This window comes from Hippocampus comes, unplaced genomic scaffold (assembly GCF_001891065.2).
Source record: "Hippocampus comes isolate QL1 unplaced genomic scaffold, H_comes_QL1_v1.1 scaffold238, whole genome shotgun sequence".
NCBI lineage: Eukaryota > Metazoa > Chordata > Actinopteri > Syngnathiformes > Syngnathidae > Hippocampus > Hippocampus comes.
The window spans coordinates 347,143-369,626 of record NW_017806177.1 but is presented as its reverse complement, the minus strand read 5'-3'; the positions used below and the strand labels follow the sequence as shown (position 1 = coordinate 369,626).

At 41.9% G+C, this 22,484-nt stretch overlaps 4 protein-coding genes across 11 annotated transcripts in view; 3 read left to right on the top strand and 1 right to left on the bottom strand.

Annotated features, from left to right (window-relative positions):
• Positions 1-649: 649 nt before the first annotated feature.
• On the top strand, positions 650-13,595 carry epn3a (epsin 3a). Of its 3 annotated transcripts, XM_019897360.1 has the most exons (12): positions 650-901; positions 2,746-3,451; positions 3,659-3,661; positions 7,509-7,627; positions 9,330-9,407; positions 9,862-9,951; positions 10,135-10,218; positions 10,398-10,527; positions 10,859-11,011; positions 11,607-11,672; positions 11,743-11,970; positions 12,723-13,595. In XM_019897360.1, the coding sequence occupies exons 2-12, from the start codon at positions 2,887-2,889 to the stop codon at positions 12,989-12,991; spliced, it is 1,785 nt and encodes a 594-aa protein (XP_019752919.1). In that variant the 5' UTR covers positions 650-901; positions 2,746-2,886; the 3' UTR covers positions 12,992-13,595. The 3 variants fall into 3 exon arrangements, with proteins under 3 accessions (XP_019752919.1, XP_019752920.1, XP_019752921.1); XM_019897361.1 differs by lacking the exon at positions 9,330-9,407; XM_019897362.1 differs by lacking the exon at positions 3,659-3,661 and having other exon boundaries at positions 651-901.
• Positions 13,596-13,831: 236 nt separating this feature from the next.
• arl16 (ADP-ribosylation factor-like 16) lies at positions 13,832-16,738 on the bottom strand. 6 transcript variants are annotated; one of them, XM_019897372.1, is made up of 5 exons: positions 15,926-16,116; positions 15,638-15,693; positions 15,254-15,370; positions 15,043-15,158; positions 13,832-14,346 (listed from the first exon to the last, which is right to left on the bottom strand). In XM_019897372.1, exons 1-5 carry the CDS (start codon positions 16,095-16,097, stop codon positions 14,184-14,186), a joined length of 624 nt encoding a protein of 207 aa, XP_019752931.1. In that variant the 5' UTR covers positions 16,098-16,116; the 3' UTR covers positions 13,832-14,183. The 6 variants fall into 6 exon arrangements, with proteins under 6 accessions (XP_019752931.1, XP_019752936.1, XP_019752937.1 ...); XM_019897377.1 differs by lacking the exons at positions 15,638-15,693; positions 15,926-16,116 and adding an exon at positions 16,663-16,738; XM_019897378.1 differs by lacking the exons at positions 15,638-15,693; positions 15,926-16,116 and adding an exon at positions 16,174-16,571.
• A 32-nt stretch (positions 16,739-16,770) lies between these two features.
• Positions 16,771-20,385, top strand: fn3krp (fructosamine 3 kinase related protein). The gene is made up of 6 exons (XM_019897369.1): positions 16,771-16,941; positions 17,009-17,160; positions 17,254-17,345; positions 18,538-18,620; positions 18,744-18,866; positions 20,001-20,385. The coding sequence occupies exons 1-6, from the start codon at positions 16,801-16,803 to the stop codon at positions 20,337-20,339; spliced, it is 930 nt and encodes a 309-aa protein (XP_019752928.1). The 5' UTR covers positions 16,771-16,800; the 3' UTR covers positions 20,340-20,385.
• An 843-nt stretch (positions 20,386-21,228) lies between these two features.
• Positions 21,229-22,484, top strand: part of tbcd (tubulin folding cofactor D) — a 31,480-nt gene continuing 30,224 nt past the window's right edge. The window contains exon 1 of the mRNA XM_019897355.1: positions 21,229-21,776. Within this exon, the coding sequence (XP_019752914.1) occupies positions 21,506-21,776 (271 nt within the window). The 5' untranslated portion in view covers positions 21,229-21,505. The remainder of the gene's footprint in view (positions 21,777-22,484) is intronic.

Genomic DNA, 22,484 nt, shown 5'->3' with positions numbered 1-22,484 from the left:
TAGCCATCTGCACTTATTTCGATATTACTGGTAAGATCCATCCATTTTGTATGTGTTGTCCTCAGTAATCCAAGAGAGACAGGTTACACCCTGGACTTGTCGCCAGCCAATTGCAGGGCATGCATGGAGAAAAAAAAAATCATCAACAGTCACAGTCTTCAGTGAATCTCCATGCATTCATTTTCTCTTTTCCTCATTAAATACTCTGTCAAGTTAATTAAGAAAAAAAATATCCATTATAAGATAATTGATGGACAACTGCAAAGACCGATAACTTTACTTTGTAGTACTCGTTTGTGGCGACGTCGCATTCAACTGTTTTTCATCATTTCCGTTTTTTCCAATTTTTTGGGGGGGCGGGGGGCGTGGATCAAACAGCGTTTGAGATGCACTTGTGGAGTCGGGCGTGTATGCCACTTGCATATTCTGTATAGAACTTGAGCGTCTGAGTTCTCATCAGCCCTTAGCTACTAAGTATGCCTTCACCCCCAAAATATGCATCTTCCGTTCGAAATGTCCACTGGGGTTGCTGCTTAAGTCCGGGGAGGCCAAAAGTACTTTTGTCACCGCCTCGGCAATGAAAGGGTTAAGGCTGACTTTGCATGCACGGTGCAGGCCAGCCTCCCTCACCAGCCCACTCCTCCCTCCCTGCACTTTAGAGTGTTTTCAGGAGTGGTGCGGGGGTGCTCCTGTCTTTACACAGCACTGCAATACACTAATATAAACAGGAGTTTTGAAATCATTTTTTCCCGCGAATTAGGACTAGATAGAAGATATTTTTGAACACTTTGTGTTTTACCCTATCGGCTTATCGGGATATGCCGAGAGGCGGAGACACATTTTGGTCTTATTTCCTCCTTCCTCTCAAAAGTTGGGAGCCTGACGCTGCCATGTCATGAAGGTAGGAGAGGGGGGAGGGAAGAGGAAATGAAGATTTATGGTATTTATAGATCTTATATCCAGGTTATATTATTTGTATTTTCATCGAAATCACAGAAGCTGAGTCACTGTGAGATAGTTCACCTCCTCGTCCCGTTCGACGCAGCGTCCCGGGAAAATTCGATACGTACAGGACAAAGTCAATTAAAAATGCGCTTTTTCAATTTTATTCTAAATTAAATTTGCCGTTCAATTCGCTCATTTAGAGTTACATAACGTGTAGTTCAGCTCTCGGATGTGTTGCTTTCGTGAAAAAAAAGCGTGGAAAGCAAAATTCACAGCAGTATCCTAACCCGAATCAGTATCATTGAAACTTAAATCTAAATAAAAGATTGAAAAAATTGAAAACTCTTCTTGTTTACATTTCGTTTTGTCGTCAATAAAGTAACAGGAAGTGCACCACGTGAGCCGCCCTGACATCACGCTTCATAATTTTAAGGTGACTAATCAATCGCACAATAATTTATTTTTATTTTTATTTTTGGCGTGGGTATAGATAAAGCACACAACTTAAGGAAATTGCTTCAGGAAATTGATGTTGCCTTCACCTGTGCAGTCTATTTAAAAAGTGACAACTGTACCCAATTCAGAAGTAACTACAATTTCACATAGTTGAGTATTTTGTCAACAGAAGTGGAAAAAAACATCGCAATATGTTTTTTCTTTCCACTCGTTTGTTAATCAGCAAGCTACTTCCGTCTTTGATAATTGATGACGTCAGGTGCCTGGAATGCACGGGAAGCTGCCATTTTAAATTTGCGGTGGAATGTACCACGTAAAGGCCACAGCGTCTCAGGCTTTGAAAAGCGAAAATGAAGTAACCCGGTCCATTCACGAACCGTAATTCGAATCATTAATTACCTTAGCGGGCTATTCGCCATCTTTACACTTTTTATGTGACGTGTGCGTGTGTGTGTGTGTGTGTGTGTGTGTGTGTGTGTGTGTGTGTGTGTTAAAGAGCTACAACAACTGACAACAACAGCTTTCAGAACATGTTGGCTACGATACTCGCTTTGACATTCTAACAATTATGTTTATTATTGTTAGTTTGAAGTACACGGTATCAATATTGAGGGACGTTTTTATTATTTACAACTACGAATACAACATCTATTTAAAATTTCAAAAACTGACTACCTTTGTCAAGACAGACATTTGACAACTTCTCATTAACGAGTACAGTTGAACCTAATGATGTGGCCCATGAGTTTATCTCATTTGGAATGTTCACCCACCCTGCTGACAGTATTGATCAGTCCAAAGTGCAGTCCAGTGTAATGAACCAAGGAGTGATGTATGCAACATTTTGAAACTGCTCCCCCAATGACGGTCAAATTCATATTTACCTCACAAGAATGGAAAGCGTGTTCAACAGACTCAACTTGAAAACAACACATTGTTTTGCACCGCAATCACTCTGCATTGTCCTATTGAAAGATGAGCCTTGGTGTTGAGTTTCGGCACGCAATGTACTTACACCTCCCCTTTTAACGCCTTTCGCTGTGTTGGGAGAATCTATTTTGTTCCTTCTAAATTCGTATTAATTTTGGACAGTTTTATGCTACCAGGACAAGACGGTGGTTTAGTAGTGAGCAGGTCTGTCTCACCGTAAGAAGGTTTGGAATCTCTGACGCATGCCAGTTGCCGATTCCTGGTTTAAATTGTCCATAGGTGTGCAATGTCAATAGAGAAAATTCCATATTTTCTTTCATTTTCACATTGCATATGCTTATGTATGTCCCAATACTTTTTGTCCAAGTGATCCTAAACTTCTCATTGATTGTCACATTGTCTCCTCCCCAACAGGAACAAACTTGTGGATTTAATTAAATTTGCAAAGACAAGCTTGGATTTCTTTTTCTTTTTCTCTGAGCTGCTGCCTAAAGGGCCCCCCGCCCCCATTTTGTTTTTCTGTCCCCCACTGGAGCCCTGATCGCCACCGTCACCATGCAGACATCGCTGCGCCGGCAGATGAAAAATGTAGTGAACAACTACACGGATGCCGAGATCAAAGTGCGCGAGGCCACCTCCAACGACCCGTGGGGCGCCTCTAGCACACTGATGGCCGAGATTGCTGATCTGACCTACAACATGGTGGCGTTCACCGAGGTCATGGGTATGATCTGGAGGCGGCTCAATGACCATGGCAAGAACTGGCGCCACGTTTATAAGGCGCTCACCCTGCTGGACTACCTGACCAAGGCAGGCTCGGTCCGTGTGGCGCAGGAGTGTCGGGACAACATTTACTCCATCCAGACCCTCAAGGACTTCCAGTACATAGACCGCGATGGAGAGGACCAGGGTATCCATATCCGCGAAAAGGCCAAGAAACTGGTGGCTCTGTTGAAGGACCCGGAAAAGCTGAAGAAAGATCGGGCCCAGGCGTTGAAGACCAAGTCGCGCATGGTGAGGGTGTACGGTGAATATGGAGAGCTACCTCCCCCATACCCGGCTGCCCACTCCAGCCACTACGGGATGCACGAGACCCGAAGTTCGCCCTCTTCTCTACAATGTGAGTAGTAAAGACGAACTGCACCTCATAGCACGTAGTCCAGGGGTGCCCAAACTTTTTTGACCGAAGATCTACTTTTAGATCAACCAACCTCCCGCGATCGACCCGTTACTGCGCACGTGCACATATGCACACACGCATGCACATACACACACATGCCATGATGAGCAATAGCCCGACGTTGAGGCATCCGGCGCACTTAGGCAGCCTGTTCATGATCGTAGCTCACGCGTACCGTTTTAAAATGCTTCTCTCGGCCCTCCAGATTCCCATTCTTTACCCGTCCCCTCGGTGAATTGTACAAAACAAACTCTGAATGAGAATAATGACAACGATAAAAGATATAGCGCAACAACTCTGATCACAAGCTGCAACTGCAGACTGCTGAGCGCTAACAACTTTCGGTAACGCAGTGACAAGTCACCATAGGTTAAAGGTGATCTGTTTTATTTTATTTTATTTTTTAAATACTTTTTGTGAAAGTGAGGCTGATGGAATGATTGGAGTGCAGTGTGCATTAACATAAAAACATATAACTAACATGCACAGAGACACAAATGTTTGGTTTTTTTTTTCCCTCTACACCCCTCAGATCGACTTGTGACCAATCCTTGATGTACTGGTCGATCACGATCGACGTAATGGGTACCCCTGACATAGTCAGTCTTTTTCAATCAGTATACATGTAGATAGGCCATTCAAACCTATGGACAATTTCGAGTCGAAATGATCTACATATGTGACTTGCAACCAATCCAGGCTGCACGACAGCTCTCACCCAAAGTCAGCTGGGAAAAGCTCGAGAATTAAAAAAAAAAAAAAGAGATAATGTGTATTGTATTTATTGCAAAACAGGACTAAGTCACCTGCCATGCCAAAACTAAGATATTAATATGGGTGAATTTAAAGTAGCCTTCCACTAGTTAGAACTTTCTGTAATGTCCCCACAATTGGTCAAGGATGCATTCAGCCCACGGTGCACTATCAATTGCTTTCTTGAACAAACAGTAACAAAATAAACCCATGATAAGAAATCTCATACATGAGCTGCATGAATGAGAATAATGACAACGATAAAAGATATAGCGCAACAACTCTGATCACAAGCTGCAACTGCAGACTGCTGAGCGCTAACAACTTTCGGTAACGCAGTGACAAGTCACCATAGGTTAAAGGTGATCTGTTTTATTTTATTTTATTTTTTAAATACTTTTTGTGAAAGTGAGGCTGATGGAATGATTGGAGTGCAGTGTGCATTAACATAAAAACATATAACTAACATGCACAGAGACACAAATGTTTGGTTTTTTTTTTCCCTCTACACCCCTCAGATCGACTTGTGACCAATCCTTGATGTACTGGTCGATCACGATCGACGTAATGGGTACCCCTGACATAGTCAGTCTTTTTCAATCAGTATACATGTAGATAGGCCATTCAAACCTATGGACAATTTCGAGTCGAAATGATCTACATATGTGACTTGCAACCAATCCAGGCTGCACGACAGCTCTCACCCAAAGTCAGCTGGGAAAAGCTCGAGAATTAAAAAAAAAAAAAAGAGATAATGTGTATTGTATTTATTGCAAAACAGGACTAAGTCACCTGCCATGCCAAAACTAAGATATTAATATGGGTGAATTTAAAGTAGCCTTCCACTAGTTAGAACTTTCTGTAATGTCCCCACAATTGGTCAAGGATGCATTCAGCCCACGGTGCACTATCAATTGCTTTCTTGAACAAACAGTAACAAAATAAACCCATGATAAGAAATCTCATACATGAGCTGCATCGTCCACACCTGATGCCCAGGCACTCAGTGTGTATACTGAGAACAGCCAACTCCACTCTCATTTGCTGACTTACAGTGTTACTCACCAGGCCGTGCCCCCCCTTTTAAATTTACATACAGTGACTCGCAGATACTACAGTGTAGAACGTGAGGATGGAGACTACAAATGGACAAACATAAGATCAAAGTATGAGAAAAATCCGGTACAGCTATTTGAACATGAATTTCCTTTTCGTGTGACCTATGATTGGGAATTTGCGCCTTGCAAATGAAAGGTCCCGTATTAAAAAGACACAGTAGCCCTATGACAAGCTTTTCTCTTTCTCTTTTAAGATAGTTTTGTAATTTTGCTCTTCTCTGACTGTCAGACTTTAGCATTCCTGTCATTCTCCCGTGCACAGCCACATCAGCTGATCTCTAGTTACAAAAGAGAAAAAGCCACGGGGCCCCCACCGCTTTTATGTGCATACGTCCAAAACCAAGCAAACCAGTACAAGCCTCGGACTGCTTCAAGGACGCAATGGCTCCACGAACCTTAATTAGATTTTAAAAGCAGCATTTCCTGTTGGGAATATTGAAATGAATTCTTTTTGGAGGAATATAACTTGGGATGGGTGTAAGAATTGATGAATTAAGAATTCTGTATATTGTGAGGTAACAGGAATTCAGACCTATTAGAAAGACATTTAATACAAATATAAACAATGGAATAAGTCTTTAAAAAAACAACACATCTCACTGTTGTAAATATTAACTGTTAAACAAGTGTAAAAAGACATAAAGCACTAATATACTGCCAATGTCAAACGGAGTGCATACCAGCTCGTCTGTAGCCACTTAGCTTGCGAGTAGCTTGCTGTCATATGTTTGAGTGATTTTTGTGGCTTTTTTTGTTTTTTAATGTGGGACTTTTTGCTATCTTCACTGAAAAACAAAAATGCAGTAATCCCCTTCGGGCCTTGATGTGGTCTGTGTGGTTCTTAATTAAAATGTGCGAAACGTTAGCAGATGACCAACAGTGGTGGCTTTATGGTGCGATCAGAGGCACATTCGCAGACGCTTTCTGACTGTTTTACTGCCTCCAGTTTCTGTCTAGTTTTTTTTTTTTTTTGTCCAAGCAAATACTCCCCCAACCCCTCTCCCTAGCCCCGATATGCATTCTCTGCATATTTGGTCATGAGGGTGAGCCAGTGGAAACATGTGGCAACTTCCCACCTTGAGCCAGCGTCCATGTGCTTCAGCACTTCTACAAGAGGAGCACAATGCCCAATGCTCAGGCAAAATGAATCATCCCTTTACACTGTGGATTTTCTTGAAAGGGGAGCGTATGTTGTCCCTCTGCTCATTCCCGGGTACAGTACAATAACCCACTAATAAAGTATTAAAGTTCTACTTGCGTGACCCTCTTGGTCCTGAGGTAAAGAGGACACTTGCTTGATTGGAACTGTGTTTTTCTTTTTTTCTGGGGCTGTATTCCCTCCCTTTCCATAGTTTTCATACAACAGATTTCAACTGACGCAAATGATAGATAGTCAAGACATTTTTGAGGGTGTGGAGGGGCTCTACGCTCTACCTACGTTTCAATAAGTAACTCGGTTATTCAAGTTATACAACAAATTCCAAGCGGTAATAGTCAACCGTAGGGGGAAAAGGTGTTTGTATGCTCTCCCTACGACCGTTCTCTGACTATCGGAGACTGTTGCCTTGGGACTTTTTTTTTGGGGGGGGGGTATGCTATTCCTATAGGTAATAATAAGGTTAACTTTTGCAACTAATATGAATTTGTAATAGTAAAAATTTGAGGGACTTTGTTAGTTTTTTTTTAAATGGGTTTCTATGCACTCCCCATGTTACAATAAATAAGAATGACAAAAAAAATCTGACCACATGCTTTAGAATTTAGTAGCCTGGCTATTGCTAAACATCCACAGATGTGCAAACCCACTTTGAGGATATGTGCTATTTCAATGGGCCACGTTCCAAATCCATCCATCTTCCAAGATCTTCCCCGAACTCTGCGCACAGGCGCAGCATTGTTCTCATTCTGGGCCCACCGACTGGTAAGCAACGGCAACAAAGATCCCAAACAACAAGGGCCGGCAGATATATTAACATTCAGCGCCAGTACCAGCGCCTTTCTGACCCGAGAACGCAGCCAAAGTGTGTTTTTTTATTATTTATTTATTTTTGTCCATGTTCACTCCTTCTGTCTATGTTTTTGACACTTCCCGACACACTCATTCCCCTCTCCTCTCCTTCCTCCAGCCTCCTCTTCCTCTCCTCAACTCGCGCCGGACTTGGAGCAAGCTCGGCCGACCACCACGGGGGAGGAGGAGCTCCAGCTGCAGCTGGCCCTGGCCATGAGCCGAGAGGAAAGCGAAAAGGTATGTATGCTGTATCGCACGTATACGCAACATATTGTCCTGTACACTGTCAACAGTACGTGGGAAAATTCTGAAGCAGAGAAAAACCGTGAATAGTAAGAAACATACACATTTTACCAATAATCTTTCGTTAGGGTTCCCGTCTATGATGTATCTTGCTGCATCTTTCCAACATTGTGCAATTCGGTACTGCCTTCGGTGTATTTTGAAAAAATATCATTTGGTCGGGCTGCACAATTAATCACATTTATATCTTGATCACAATTTGGGTAACCACGATTAAATTAACCTGATCACAGGTAATCTTTCGATTTAAAATGCAGGATCTGTTGCAAATCGAATCCAGTACTTTCTCAACCAGTTGTAAGCCAACCAGCAGGCAGCTTCATTAAACTGCCTAAATAACAAGTAAGTGCATCCTGCAGCAGGAGCCTGATGACAGCAAGTCATGTCAAGAGAAGAAAATACAGCAAAAATTGGAGATGAGGAGAGAGTGCCTCGAAAACAGTGGTCACCAACATGAGGTCCGTGGGCACCAGGTAGCCCCTTCAAGGACTAGGGCCTCTTCTAGAAATAGCTCACCAGTAAAGTGATCATTGGAAATTTTACATTTGTTTAAAAAAATGCAACGTGATGTTTTGCATGATGAATAATTGTGTTAATAATCGCGATTACAGTATTGATGAAAAACAAATCATTGTGTTTATCATTTTGGCCATAATCAGGCAGCCTTAGGATTTGGATATGATTCTTTTGAAGGGGATTTTATGATTTCCCCGTGTTAATCCCTGTTACACGGAGTAAAAAATGTATTCAAGTTCGGTCCCAGGAAAAAAATAGGAGTTTAGGGTTAGGTGGGACAATACTGTTCTTTTTTGTGTTGTAGTGGTGCATGCAATCCCATACATAAATGACATGACACAAACAAGTAATTCTTTGGAACGTTACATTCTTCTTGCACGGGCTGTCTGCTCTCCCTACATTACAAAGTAACCACAAGATATTCAAGTTATACAACACATTCCTGCAACCATTTTGGGAAACATACCTGGCTGATTTTGAGTGGGGTTTTTCAGCCGGGAGGTGTATGCACTCCATCCATTACAATAACTAACAAATAGATTAAAGTTCCACTTGGGTGACCAACCATGTTTGGTGCTGAAAAAAAAAGAGGACTTTTGTTTTGCGATCTGGAGTTGTTTGGAACTGTATGTTTTTTTTTTTTCCAAGTTGGCATTCATCGTATGCTCTCCCTAAGTGACAGCGATTAGTATTTGTTGTGTGTGTGTGTGTGTGTGTGTGTGTGTGTGTGTGTGTGTGTGTGTGTGTGTGTGTCTATTTGTTGAAGACAACAATGCCAAAAAAGTACGGTAAAAACCCACCCGTGAGATTGCTCAGGTCCGTTTCCAACGAAGCCATTAAGCCCTTCTTATATGCAAGCCGCCATTTCCCTGAGAACAGAACGTCTCTGTCTCTGACTCAGCCAGTAATGGCACTGGGATCCATCACTGTGAGCCAGCCAAACAGGAAGCACATATCCAAGCACGGCCAGGCGCCTGACACACAGCCTGCCCTCCTCTTCAGAGTGAACTGACTAGAAGGAAGCGTACTGAGAGAAATCATCTTAGTGCCTCTAATGAATGAATGGCCTCAGGTTATACCTCGGGTCCTTGCTTCTAATCCTTGCTCCCTTTGACCTTAGCCGACTACTACAACAGTGGTTCTCGATGAAAAGACTGCAATGCAGATCGCTGTGAGCCTCAGCAAAGAGGTTAAGAAGGTACAGCTTTGCTTGGTCCAGGAACATGAAGGGAACGTTATTTTGCTCGCTTCTTCCTTTCCAAAGCTTTCTTGCACGACATGGACAATAGAATTGAGACACGGTCATCAATGAGGGCTTTTTGCGAAACGCCTTCGCTGACCTATCTATGCTTCCAATTTTGTGCCAGCATTCCATAATCCTGTCTGAAGTCTTCCCAGAAAAGTGGGAGCTGTTCTAGCTGCAAAGTGGCAGAACAACTCCAGCTTATCCTCCATTTGCAGGTGTCCCAATACTTTTGTCCATCTAGTGTCATTATGGATAACTTCCCCCCCCCAGGTCTTTATTTAACAAACCGGTCAAACTTCTCTTCTTAATGGTGTGAGGTGCGGTACTTGTGGTGTCATGATGTGACAAAAAACATTGTCATAACTGTTTTTTGTTTGTTTTTTGTTGCATTTGGCCCCACTCACAGTCAGTCAAGCGTCCACCCACCACAGTGGACATGGATGAGGACTCCCAGCTCAAGTTAGCACTGAGCATGAGCAAGGAAGCACACCAAAAGGTAGGCAAAAAATAAATCCCTATGAAAAAAATTAGGATATGCCTGAAATTATTAAGAATTAGAAACACTATTTTTTTTTAGTAGCGGAACTTCAAATAACAAAATGTATCTCATCAATTGGAGACCTTGTTAAAAAAATAAATAAAATCATCAACCAGCTAAGGCGAGGATATGTGTTGACAGGAGCAACTCGGTCGCCAAGGAGATGAATCAATGCTCAAGAAAGCTTTGGAGGAGAGCAAACGCGAGATGTCGTCTAAAGGCGGGGTATGAAATTTTGGGGTATGGAATACCCTATTTGGGGCGGGAGGGGCATTGTGGCTGCAGAGGGCATCATATGTTAGTCCAGTGACAAAATTTATAGGGTTTTGATTAGTTATTTACATTAAAATGTTCAAACTATCTGACAAGCTACTTACCGATGTGTTTTTTTCTCATGTTGTCAGACTGCCTTCATGGACCTGGTAGATGTTTTTGCCGTACCCAAAGACCCTCCTCCGAGTGAAAACGTCTGGCATAAAACCCCGTACCAAGCGTCCGCTCGTGCGGGGGGCACAGATCCCTGGAACCCCTTGGGTGAGGGTCTGAGCATTATGTGCTGAAAGGGTTGAAGTGCATGAATCACACGTCCTTTCAGAAATATAGAAATAGGAAATAATGTGAAGTCACCATAACTGTCATCAACGAAACAAAGTCGTGGAAGTATTTTAGCATTCTTCATGGTTTTATAAGTACAAAATGTCACTTAATGGTGTTTTATTGATCTTAGTGGAATGAGTAAAGACTTGGGAAATTTAAAGGCAACATATTATGCGTGGTGGGGTGTGGGGGGTGAGTTTCCACTCTGTGTAGGTGAAAATGTGTTACCAAGTCATCCACCCTCTCCAATTTACTCCCGCTATTAAAGAGGGAAGCCGCAGCTCGTCAAAAGTGGGTGATGCTGCCTGGATGGTACCTCCCACCTCCAACAGCCCTCCTCCGCCCTGGGAGCCCAGCCCGCCCCCAGTCAACCCTTGGGACCCCCCACCGGGCACAGCCTCCTCCAACCTATGGGGCACAGGTGGGCGTGCATTACAATTCATACATTGTGTCAGACTGAGAATCATTAATAATGATGTTATGGGCAGCACACTAATTTATCACTCTGTCATTTATTAAAATGGTAGAATGCAGAATCCAGCCCTTTACTTCGAAGTCTACATTCACTTACTCATCAGAAAGCTTTTACTTCAAAAGAACTGTGGTTACATTATCTTGGCAGACTTTCAATCCTGAGGGGCCATTATGCTGCACGGCTCCCGCACAGTAAGGGAAGAGGCGAAGTTTTGCAACAGGAATAGTTTTCAAGAAAGAATTGTTCTCAAGCTATTAATGGAGAAATAACAGACGATAGGACAATAGTTTCAGATTGTGAAAAAATATAAAATTGACCATTTTTGGACGGATGGGTTTTCTGAAGAGAATCTAGGACTCTGTGGGGACCCGTTTTTGCTTTGGCTGTCTAGGTTGTAATGGAGTGGCCGAGTAGAGTAGCATTCCAGAGGGTATAAAAAGAGAGAACACAAGATGGAGGAGATGAGCTGATATGTGCCCTGTGATTGGTTGGTGACCATTCCAGCGTGTAAAAGATGGCTGATGATATTCCAACATTTCAGGATCATCTGCAGTGGATCCCTTCACAACACCAAAAAAGTCTCCTCTCCGAGCTGTGAGCCCCTCCGGTAATGATTGCATTTGATTATCTTATCAAGACTTTTGCCCAGTGCTAAACATATCCAACTCTCCTTTTAGATGGCGATCTGTTCGATGAGGCCATGGACGGAGGTAAACTCAACGGACAGAGGGAAGGCAGCCCGGAGATGTTTGACTTGCACCAGCTAGGACAGAGCCTGGCGGACCCTAAGCCTCGCATGGTGCATACCCCTGAGTCCTTCCTCGGCCCCGCAGCCGCCTCTTTGGTCAACCTGGACACGCTGATCCCTGCTAACTCCCAAGCCAGCTTGAACCCTTTTCTAGCAGGTAACTGCTGATTTAGGGCCAGTGTATTTTGAATACTTTGCATATATTTGGGTCGAGAATTGGAATTAGGTTCATCAATTGTCTTGATTAGCACACAACATTTTTACATTATGAGTCTCAATTTTTGAAAAGCATTGTTTTTCAGTGTGTAAGGCCTTGTGTAAAGGACCCCTTCATTTGGAGGGAAAATAGAGATATAGTTGCAAGAGGCATCTATTTGCTGCTGTTTTGGTTAGCTACAGGGTTCAAATGGGCTCAGCTGGTAAATTTCTAATGACAGTGTGAAGTCACTAATTGTTTTTTTGTCTTTCATCGTAAATGAGAGGCATCTACTTGAGGGAGGCTTTTATTACTTGTTTGGTTTGCAATAGTGTTTAAATGGGCTTGGGTGTGAACAATTTAATATGCATGTGTGAAGTCAAAAGTAGTGTATGTTGGGGTTTATTTTTTTACATGAGGCACATATTTGAAGAAGGCATCTGTTGCTGTTTTGGTTACCAACAGGGTTAAAATTATGTCAGCTATGAACTCTTTTATGTCTGTGTCCGTGTGTGTGTGTGTGTGTGTGTGTGTGTGTGTGAAGTCTGTTGTTTTTCAAGAGAAAAGGGGAGGCATTTATTTGCTAATTTTTTGATTAGTAACAGAAGTCAAATGGGTTCACTTGTGTCAAGAATGGCATCATTGGGATGCAGCTACTATTACAAAAACAAACCCTTTGAATAAGTTACAATTATTTTGCCTCTCCTTCTTAGGCGCGGGTGCTTCCACCATCGTCAACCCATTTGATCCGGAGCCGGTCAGACACACTCTAGGTCAAATGGGCTCGGGCACACTGCAGCCTTCCCTTTCCTACAGCGCCTCCTTGCCTCTGCCCGTCAGCCAGCAGACGGCCAGCCTCCCGTCGTCCTTCACCCACCCGACACACACCGGCCTGGAGCTGCCCCAGCCTCTGTTGCCCCTCTCCACGGATGGCGCTTTGGCACCGCAGCCCGCACTGAACAATCAGAACCCTTTCCTATGAGGAACCATTCAAGTAGTTACAAAAAGGGAAATTGAACTGCAGTCCGAAGGAATCAAGTGGACCTCCCCCACTCGTTTTTCTCCTACATTGTGGCATAACAAGTTAATGGATGCAGTAACAGGTTCGAAATGATTTATCATGTAAAAGTCCTTTTCAGGCTATTGCTCATTAGCTAACGCAACAACAACAAGAACAGAAACACGGTGTAAGTTGTTGTTGTTGCACTTTGGCCTTTATTTCCACTCAAATGTGTTCTGCTGCCTTTGTGTAGTCAACAATCATGTTGCACACTCAGCTGTTTGTGTCACCACCTGCTGCTGTTGTTCTACACGATGGACTTGCGCAGTACCGTTTAAAAAAAGTATCCGTGGGTTTTACAACGGGAAGATCATGTAGTTTGGGTGAGCTGAAAGCGTTTCAAGCTTTACGCTAACAGTAATGAACACGGAATTAGTAGAGTGTTATGGAAGGACTCCGTCAATTGTTTCTACTTGTTTGGTCCTAAATATAAATAGCCATATTTCCTCAAATAGTGCCCCCCCCCTCAAAAATAAACGCCGTGCCCCAATAATCAGTTCGACAATAAACACCTCCTTCAAACAAATGCCTTGTTTTCCCTTTCCTGTGTAAATATCTTAGTTTGTAGCTGTTTCTTTTCAAGAGTTAACAGCCAGGCTTATTTGGTGTCATGTGAAACTCATTTTCAGGCTAACTGAATTCAAGTACGGAGATTTAATCGAATGTTTTAAACTACACTTCTCCGCAACATTAAGTCAAAGCCTCCCCAATCTTGATTTGACGTTCACTATACGCCCCCTGCAGGATGATCGTAAACATACATCGCATCACAGTCACTTTATAAGGCACAATTTGAAAATTGAGAAAAAAATTTCATAGTACAGTACACCATCAAAGAAAAATGTCAGAAAACTTGGACCGATACACAGTTTGTGCCTTTTGCTATCCAGTGGAAACACATGTAATTTTTCTGCCTGTTATGTCAGTGGCAGAAATTATTTATCGTAAAGAATCATATTGAGACAAATAAAAATGTGACTGCATTCATCCATAAAGGTCTCCTGGTTGAATAAATTACTGTACATTGAACAATGATTTGACCTTTAGCCTATATAAGTGTGCCCTCACAATTTCAATAAAATGTCACTGTAGCTTCCTTTCACGGCAGTAATCGTCACTTGGCGACGGATTCCAACCACGCCAACACCTCGCGGAGTCCTGTTCCAGAGCGGGCGCTCGCTTCCAACATGGTGATTGGCTGAGGAGCACAGGCCACCACGTCATCCAGTCGGAATAGGGAGCGCATCTCTACCAGGCTCATGGTGCAATGAACGTCCCTGGAAGGGGACCAGCGTAAGAAGAATGGATCAGCCAGGTTAGTTTTGAGGAATTTCTCCCAGTTTGAATCCATTATCCTGCTTCCTTGGAAGTTTTTAATCCTTGTGCAGACGGAACTTTTCCTCCTAACTTCATGACCGTCGATCATAAGATAAGATAAGAAAACCTTTATTCTTATCATGGACCTACATCAACAACGAACATGCCCCAATCAAATTTCATTGACTGATGTGGGGCCCCTCTCAGGTGCATGCCCGGTGCCCCCGCCCTGTTTGTTACCCCTTTGCACACCCCTCTAGTTGGGTGACGTTGGTGGTTACTGTCTTGGATATGTCAAAGATCAGCAACAAAACTGATATGATTCTATTAGTATTTATATGTTGTTCCGAATATACTTTATCAACCAAGAATTCATCGTTTAGTGCCATTAAAAAGAACTTCTCAGCACCATTTATTCAGTAAAGCATGCATTCAATTATATCATATGTGACAGACACACACACACACACACACACACACACACACACACACACACACACACACACAAAATACCCCCCAATGGGTAATTATAAAGCCTCCTTAAGTCCCATGAGAGGCACTATAAAATCCAAATTATTATTTGTGTGTGTGTGTGTGTGTGTGTGTGTGTGTGTGTGTGTGTGTGTGTATATAGCATAACAGCTGTGTCTATTTACCTCTTGTTAAAGATTATAAGCACTGAAGCGTCTCGCAGAGGCTCAGCAGAAAGCACCGACAGAAGCTGGATGCACGACGCTGACACTTGAGCGATGTTGGATGAGTCCACTACAAACTTAAAAAAAAAAAAAAAAAAAAGACAAAACATGGAATATTATACATATGTTGTTGAGCGTGTTTTGAGCTTCAGTATGTGGAAGCAGCACTTACTATGACCGATGAGCAATCGTTGAAGTAACTGGGCCATATTGGGCCCATGCAGCCTCCTAGCTCCCTGATCGTCAGCTTCTTTCGCCTCAGCGTCATGTCTGTCAGATTGGTTCCAACCTGAGGAGACGTAACACAGCCAACGAAATGGAAAGGAAAAAAAAGATTAGAAACTCACCATATATAAAATATAAAAATACAAAATATATGAAAATACAGTAAGTGTATTTATATTTTACTCGTTTTAAAGTAATTAAAAATCTAAGTATGGAGTACAGTAGTAGTGTATGATACTATATACAGTATATATATTCCTCCTTCTTGGATAAAATTATAATACTTCAAAAAATGTTAAATAAGTGTCGTCAAATTGTTACTCTAATTTACAGTCGGCAGAGTATGTGGAGGGCTATCCATTTCAACAGCTCCCTGCAAACTGAGCTGTGAACAAAAGGTTAAGAAAGTAACAGCAGCTGTGTTTAGGTCAAGTTAGTCAAACACCAAATGGTCATTCCAGTTAAGTTACAATAGTCGGCTCTGTCAGATTAACTGCAACTGGCAATGCTAATCATGCTACGATGCCGTGCTATTGCTAAGGGGTGCGCGAAACAAACAATTAGACTAGCATCTTCTAGCCTTTCGGGTTTTATTATCCGAAACGAGCAGAAAGGATATTGAGGAGTCGCTTTAGGAGCAATGTTTTGCCAACGCCCGTTGCTCCTAGGAGCAAGCACACTTCATGCCTGCTCATTTTAGGTTCAGGGTTTCTTTGGGCATTAGCATGTAGCACCGTAGCTTCACGGGGAACCATGGTGACAGTCACGTGAGGAGTCAACTCGCCCATCATAGGACAAAGCGGATTCGGGATTCCAGTTGTGTTAGCATGATATAAATAATACGGAAATCAATAAAGACCAGTTTACCTTTGGAATGTTCGGACGAAGCCAACATATTATTTAGTGTCTGATTCCTCAATGTATTGCAAATAGTTTAATTCGGTGGAGTGCAACACATTCCGTTACTTTAGTGAAAGCACACGCTTTTAACATAAAATTTATTGTTCAATATAGGCGGCCAGAAATACAGTATTATAAGCATGGAGCAACGTAGTTAACAGGTAACTATGCTGATCTCACGTGACGAGCTTTCTCGCCTATGATAGGAGACCACGCCAATGCGACATAAACTCAGATTGGTCATTGTACTGCAAATACTACGGAAAGTAAAATTGATCAAAACAGTTAACGGTGTCAACATTATTGCTTTTAACAAACAGATTTTATAAAAAAGGCTATATATTTCACCTTAACTTTGAAAAAAAACATGAAAACTCGTTCAATAGTATTTATTTATACGTAATCTAATGTAATGTGCGGCATATTAATCACCAATAAACTGAACCAACTACGTACTCTAATCCGTTATCTGATACGTCACGCAATTTCACATGGTACGGTCGAAAATCTCGAAATAAACACGGCTGCAGGCTGTTGGCGTGTCGTCGTTCTTACTTCAACAGACATTACACCGCACATAATCCTTGTTGAGCGATGGAAGATAGACTAAAGAAAGAGTTGGGTACAGCCACGCTAAAATTAGCTGGCAACTCAGAAGGTGGATGCATCAGTCAGGGCCAGAGTTACCACACGGACACTGGCAAAGTGTTTGTGAAGATAAACCACAAGAGCCAGGTAACTATGATCTTGTTTTTAACTCTGCTCATGCACTTTGTAACTTGGCACGTTTTCACTCCTTCAGGCCAAATCAATGTTTGATGGAGAAATGGCCAGTTTGGACGCCATAATAAAAACAGGAACAATTAAAGTGCCCAAACCTGTGAAGGTGATCGAGTTGGACAGTGGAGGCTGTGTGTTTGTGATGGAGCATTTGGATATGCGTGGTCTAAACAAGTGAGGCTCCTGTCATTGTGGTCGCATGGCCACCACTTTATCAAAAAGGATCTTTGAAACTATTCTTTTTTTCCTTTTACTTGTAATGTGCAGATATTCAAAGCAGCTGGGAGAGCGGCTGGCTGATCTTCACCTTCACAACAAGAGACAGCTTGAGAAAGTGGGCAAAGAGCAGCAGACAGTTGGTAATTGTTCTTCTTTTACTGCAAATATTTACCAATTAATATACACTCACCCATTCTGAATATGCTTATATTTATATTTTATAATTTATATTTACTTAAAACCTTTTTGTTCTTCTACTTCTCCCTTTCATAATTTTTTGCTGGTGTAAATTGGGAATTTCTCCATTGTGAGACAAATAAAGATTTTCTTATCTTATCTACTTGGGTGCTTAAGAACAACATTTTGTCACGTCGAAGCTTTTTGAGAACTAAAATCAACGTAACTTACTATGACCAAACTTATTGGAAGTTCTGTATTTGCTCAACTCGTGGCCAGGGGAGTTCGTTTAATCTAATGCAGAGAGTACTGGAAGACGTGTGTTTTGCAAGGAGTCCTTTATTTGTAGGAGTACTGTACTTGTCTGGACGAGCTGCTTTCTATTTGCTCAACTACAGAGAGTGCCAGAAATGTATTGTTAATTTTTAAAACTGGTCTTAAAACATTTTTTTTTATTCTTTGGCTTTCAACTTAACATGAGACAAGTTTTACTTTTTTCTTGTGTTTTCTATATTTATCAACTCAACTGTATTTATAGAGCACTTTCAAACAGCCATTGCTGCATACAAAGTGCTGTCCATGGAGCAACTAACATATATACAACAATAAAGCAATAATCAGTAACAAAGATGGTAGTAGGCACCAAACAGAAAAACTAAGATCAAATCTGAGTCATGCTGAGTCAAATGCCAAATGTTATTTATTGTTTTGTCTTTGTTTTTAGATGTCAGGTTTTCTTGATGTACAGCACTTTGTATGCAGTAGTGGTTGTTTTTAAAGTTGAATTGAGTTATTTGAAGCGCAGCTGATTTTCTGTTCATACAACTGCAGAGAGTACAAGGTTTTAATTCAAGCAAGGCTTTTATTTGCACAAAAAAAATGTACATTTTGATCTTTCCATTTAGTCTACTGCAATTAATACTGTGTGTTCATTTTAAGCAGATTGTTCATTTCTACAAATTATTGTCTGTTTTTAATTTAGTCTACTGCAGGATAGTCTTTGTTTGCTCCTGAGTGATTTAATTGAGGTGAGGCATCTACTTGTGTGGATGATCAACCTTAATTGATTTACTGTGTTTATTACCGTACAGGCCATTATTTGAAGATATGCAGTGATGTGCAAGATGAATTTATGAATTCCTTTTGCGTAAATAGGGAAAGGAGCCGGGCAGTCGGAGGCGACTTACGTGGACAAATATGGCTTCTATACCGTTACATGTTGTGGCTATATACCGCAGGTGAACACACTCTGCAAACTGAACAGCAGTGTAGCTTTGTAGATGCATGACGTGTCCTCTTGAAAGCCGTCACATTTTTTTCATGCAGCCTTAGCGTGGCTTATTTCTACTTGTCACTTACAGGAAAACGAATGGCAGGATGACTGGGTGACCTTTTACACTCGACAGAGGCTTGAATGTCAGCTAAACATGCTGGAGAAGTCAAATGGGGACAGAGAGGCGCGAGAGCTTTGGGCTGCCCTGCAGGTAAGCTGCAACGCTGGGAGAGTACCAGGTGTTGATTCGAAGTGAGGCGTTTATTTGAGAGGAGGCCTTTATTTGTAGAAATCATTTTGCATGATTGGACTTGTGTCTGAGTCAAGTAGGCAGTACTCGGTGTTTATTTGTACCAACACTTGAGTATGGAGTGTCTGCTGTCTGTTTACTCAACCGCAAAATGTACATTCAGTTATTTGAAGTCACGTTCATTTGAGAGGAAACCAAGCATTTGTACAAATGCTTGTGCATTCTACAAGCTTTTGTCTATTTACCTAACCACGGAGAATACCAGGTATTTATTTGAAGCATGGTGTTTTTGAGAGGAGGCCTTCACTCTGGAAACTTCTTGCATCTGCGCATGCCGTTGTCTAATTCAACCGCATGGATAATCAGTCATTTATGGAGGCGTTTATTTGTGAGGAGGCCTTTTTTGCACACCAACTTAAATACGGACAAGATGATTTTTATTTACTCAAATGCAGATAGTAGTCGTTGTTCATTTGAAGCAAGATGTTTATTTTAAAAGAGGTCTTTACTGTATTTGTAAAATCACCCGTATGGATGAGCTACTCATTAAATACTCAACTGGAGAAAGTAGGGCTATGTATTTGCATTTAACCAAAGGAAGTCAATTATATAAGTGGAGGCCTTCATTTGCATAAGTGGTTGTGTGTGGACTCGCTCCTTTCTATTAACTGAACTGCAGATAGTGCCACATACCTATGTGAAGGAAATTTGAGAGGAGGCATTTATTTGAACAACCATTCATTGACTGGCTGTTGAGGAAAGCGGTGGCCGTTTAGTCAAAGGCATCTATTTAGAAGGAGACGTTGGTACACACAAATGTTTGTGTAGGAACACGTTGTCTAATTACAACGACAGAGACAATCAGGCATTCATTTGAAGCAAGGTGTTTATTTCAGAGTGTGCCCTTGTATTCACAAATGTTTTCATATGGACTGGCTACTTTCTACGTACTTCAACTGAAGAGAACAGAATACTGACCGTTTATTTGAAAGGTGGCTCCCATTCTTGTATAACAAAAGCTTGTTTCCACATGCAGTCGGTTTACTCAACTGCTCGAGTAAGCCGCGCACTGGTAACCCGAAATATGTCTAACAGCTGAAGATCCCTCAGTTCTTCCGAGACGTGCAGGTGTTCCCGGCTCTCCTCCATGGGGACTTGTGGGGAGGCAATGTGGCGGAAACCAGTGAGGGCCCGGTGATCTTCGACCCCTCTTCTTTCTATGGCCATTCCGAACATGAGTTGGGAATTGCCGGTATGTTCGGAGGCTTCACCAGCTCCTTTTACTCGGCCTACCACGAGAAAATTCCCAAGGCACCCGGCTTTGCCCAGAGAAACCAACTGTACCAACTCTTTAACTACCTGAATCACTGGAACCACTTTGGCGGTGGCTACAGAGGCTCATCAATAAGTGTCATGAAGGACTTGCTCAAGTAACAAAGTCTTAAACATGTCTTAAACTTTGCATAGGTAACATGTTACTAAATGTTTAGGTAAAATGTCATGAATTTTTTTAAAATGTCCTTGAGTGTTTTGAAAGGCACTTATAAATGAAATGTATTATTATTATTATTATTATATTGTGACTGTCTTCATTTTAAGAAGATTGTGTTCAAGATTTTATATTTACAAAATTAATCATGCTTAGTTTATTTGAAGTAAGGCAGTTAGTTTGAGAGAAAGCCATTATTTGCACAAATGCTTCCATGTGAAGTGGCTACTGTCTATTTCCTTAACTGCAGATAACAACTGGCATTCAGTTGAAGCAAGGCATGCATTGTTTTTTACATATACTTGATTATGGATTAGCTACCATCTATTTACTCAACTCCAAAGAGTGCCAGTGTTTATTTGAAGTAAGGCATTTATTTCAGAAGAGGCCCTTAATTGTACAAATGCGTGTGGACAAGTTTATTTACTGAACTGCAGTGTACCAGGCATTTCTTTGAAGCAATAAATAATTTGAGAGGAGATCCCTTTTTCTTTTTTTCATCTTGAAAATTATATTAAATTCAACAAATAATTTCAGGGAGTGTATATTATTCTAATTATTGGGGCTTTGCTGACTGGATGTCAGCACTTGATTATGTTGTCGTGCAAAAGACACGCAAAGAGCACGCGTACCATCACAGAGATGAAAGACTTACACTGCTCCCGTGTGTGAATGACTTACGCGCATCTATGGAAAGGTCATGAACACGAAAAAGGTGAGCATTTTGAAGAAAAAAAAAGTTTGGAAGGCTTCGTGGCATTCCCTCGCTCAGTACGATAGGGCGTCATTTTGGTTTTGCTACCGAATCGGCGCATGCGCTTGTAACGACGCAGGAATTGAGCCTTTTGACTTGCCGTACTGGGGCAGGGCATTGCTAACAAGAGAATATACGCAATTTTAGAGATTTTTCATATTCATTGCAGTTTTTTAAGTTATTTTCGTTTAACCAAACCGTACAGATACTGCCTGAGGGGTTTATCACCAAATATATACATGAATTTACACACAACCGCTTTATCACGTCCTAAATTTTGTTCGCTCGCCGCGAATGCTAACAATTACAAGCTAGCGTCCACCTCACCCATCTCCGAGCCTGCCAAACCTCCACACGATGGCTTCATTGAAGCCACAAGTTGCGTGCTCGGGAGATGAGGGAGGCGAAATTGTGTTATCGGAGATGGAGGTCGGGTGCGGGGGCGACGAAGCGAGCAAGGGCGAGTTAACGGAGATGGAAATGGGCTGCTCTGGGGACGGAGGAGAGCCTAAAACCTGTGTGTTGGAGGGCTTCGGTGAGCGGGACCTGATCGAGGCACTCATCGCCAGTCTTCCGGACATCCACGGTGACCAGACAAGCCGGGAGTCCGCCACAGAGAAGTTCCAGGGTGAGCATCAATCATTTCCTTACTCCCAATGTCAAGGCACCAATTTTTCATTTGACAGTTAATTCACAGCCTAACCAAAGTAATTAATGGATTTTGTTTAATTATCACAGATGAGGCAAAGTCAAAACATTTTTTCGGACACTATGCTCAGTTATTTGCTGATAATATCACGAATTCGACATACGGTATATTTTTGCAAAACCAAATTTGGCTGGAGCGCTGTCATTTGGCATCGTTTTGCAAACAACTGTTTGTTTGTACCTTCTGCCATCTAGTGGAAGAGCGTGGTTCTGTCTCTCACTTTTCATTACTAGCATAGATAGATGAACAAAGAAAAACTAAACTTTTTGGAGCAGTGTTGTGAAATCGGATGACTTCCTGCAGCACAATGGTTGAAAATCAGTGCTGTAATGCGGTGATTCCCAACCAGTGTGCCGTGAGAGAGATCCTTTGGTGTGCCCCAGGAAATAATCTGTCAATTCTCTCCACAAAAGACAATTTGATTCAGTTTTTGATATGTGGAGTGTGAAATGATTCAAGGACGGTTCAACGTGAAAGTGCAAGGATTCTATTTGGATCGACTCTGTTGTAGTACGATTCAATTCAATATGGTACGACTCGGAGAGGTGTATGATGCAATGACTTTTTGTTGTCAGTTTACATACATTTAAATGAACGTCTCCGATCTGTATATGTATCATTTGATTC

What these genes read in the sequence shown, in the direction of transcription:
- epn3a (XM_019897360.1), top strand. Translation starts at nt 2,887, where the DNA reads ATGCAGACATCGCTGCGCCGGCAGATGAAAAATGTAGTGAACAACTAC. An exon ending in AGATCCCTGGAACCCCTTGG is followed by an intron (nt 10,528 to 10,858) that starts GTGAGGGTCTGA and finishes CCGCTATTAAAG; the next exon opens with AGGGAAGCCGCAGCTCGTCA. An exon ending in CCGAGCTGTGAGCCCCTCCG is followed by an intron (nt 11,673 to 11,742) that starts GTAATGATTGCA and finishes CTCTCCTTTTAG; the next exon opens with ATGGCGATCTGTTCGATGAG.
- arl16 (XM_019897372.1), bottom strand. Translation starts at nt 16,097, where the DNA reads ATGATGGGCGAGTTGACTCCTCACGTGACTGTCACCATGGTTCCCCGT. An exon ending in CTCCACATACTCTGCCGACT is followed by an intron (nt 15,371 to 15,637) that starts GTAAATTAGAGT and finishes ACGTCTCCTCAG; the next exon opens with GTTGGAACCAATCTGACAGA. An exon ending in CTTATAATCTTTAACAAGAG is followed by an intron (nt 14,347 to 15,042) that starts GTAAATAGACAC and finishes GTCCCCTTCCAG; the next exon opens with GGACGTTCATTGCACCATGA.
- fn3krp (XM_019897369.1), top strand. Translation starts at nt 16,801, where the DNA reads ATGGAAGATAGACTAAAGAAAGAGTTGGGTACAGCCACGCTAAAATTA. An exon ending in CAAAGAGCAGCAGACAGTTG is followed by an intron (nt 17,346 to 18,537) that starts GTAATTGTTCTT and finishes TTGCGTAAATAG; the next exon opens with GGAAAGGAGCCGGGCAGTCG. An exon ending in GTTGTGGCTATATACCGCAG is followed by an intron (nt 18,621 to 18,743) that starts GTGAACACACTC and finishes TGTCACTTACAG; the next exon opens with GAAAACGAATGGCAGGATGA.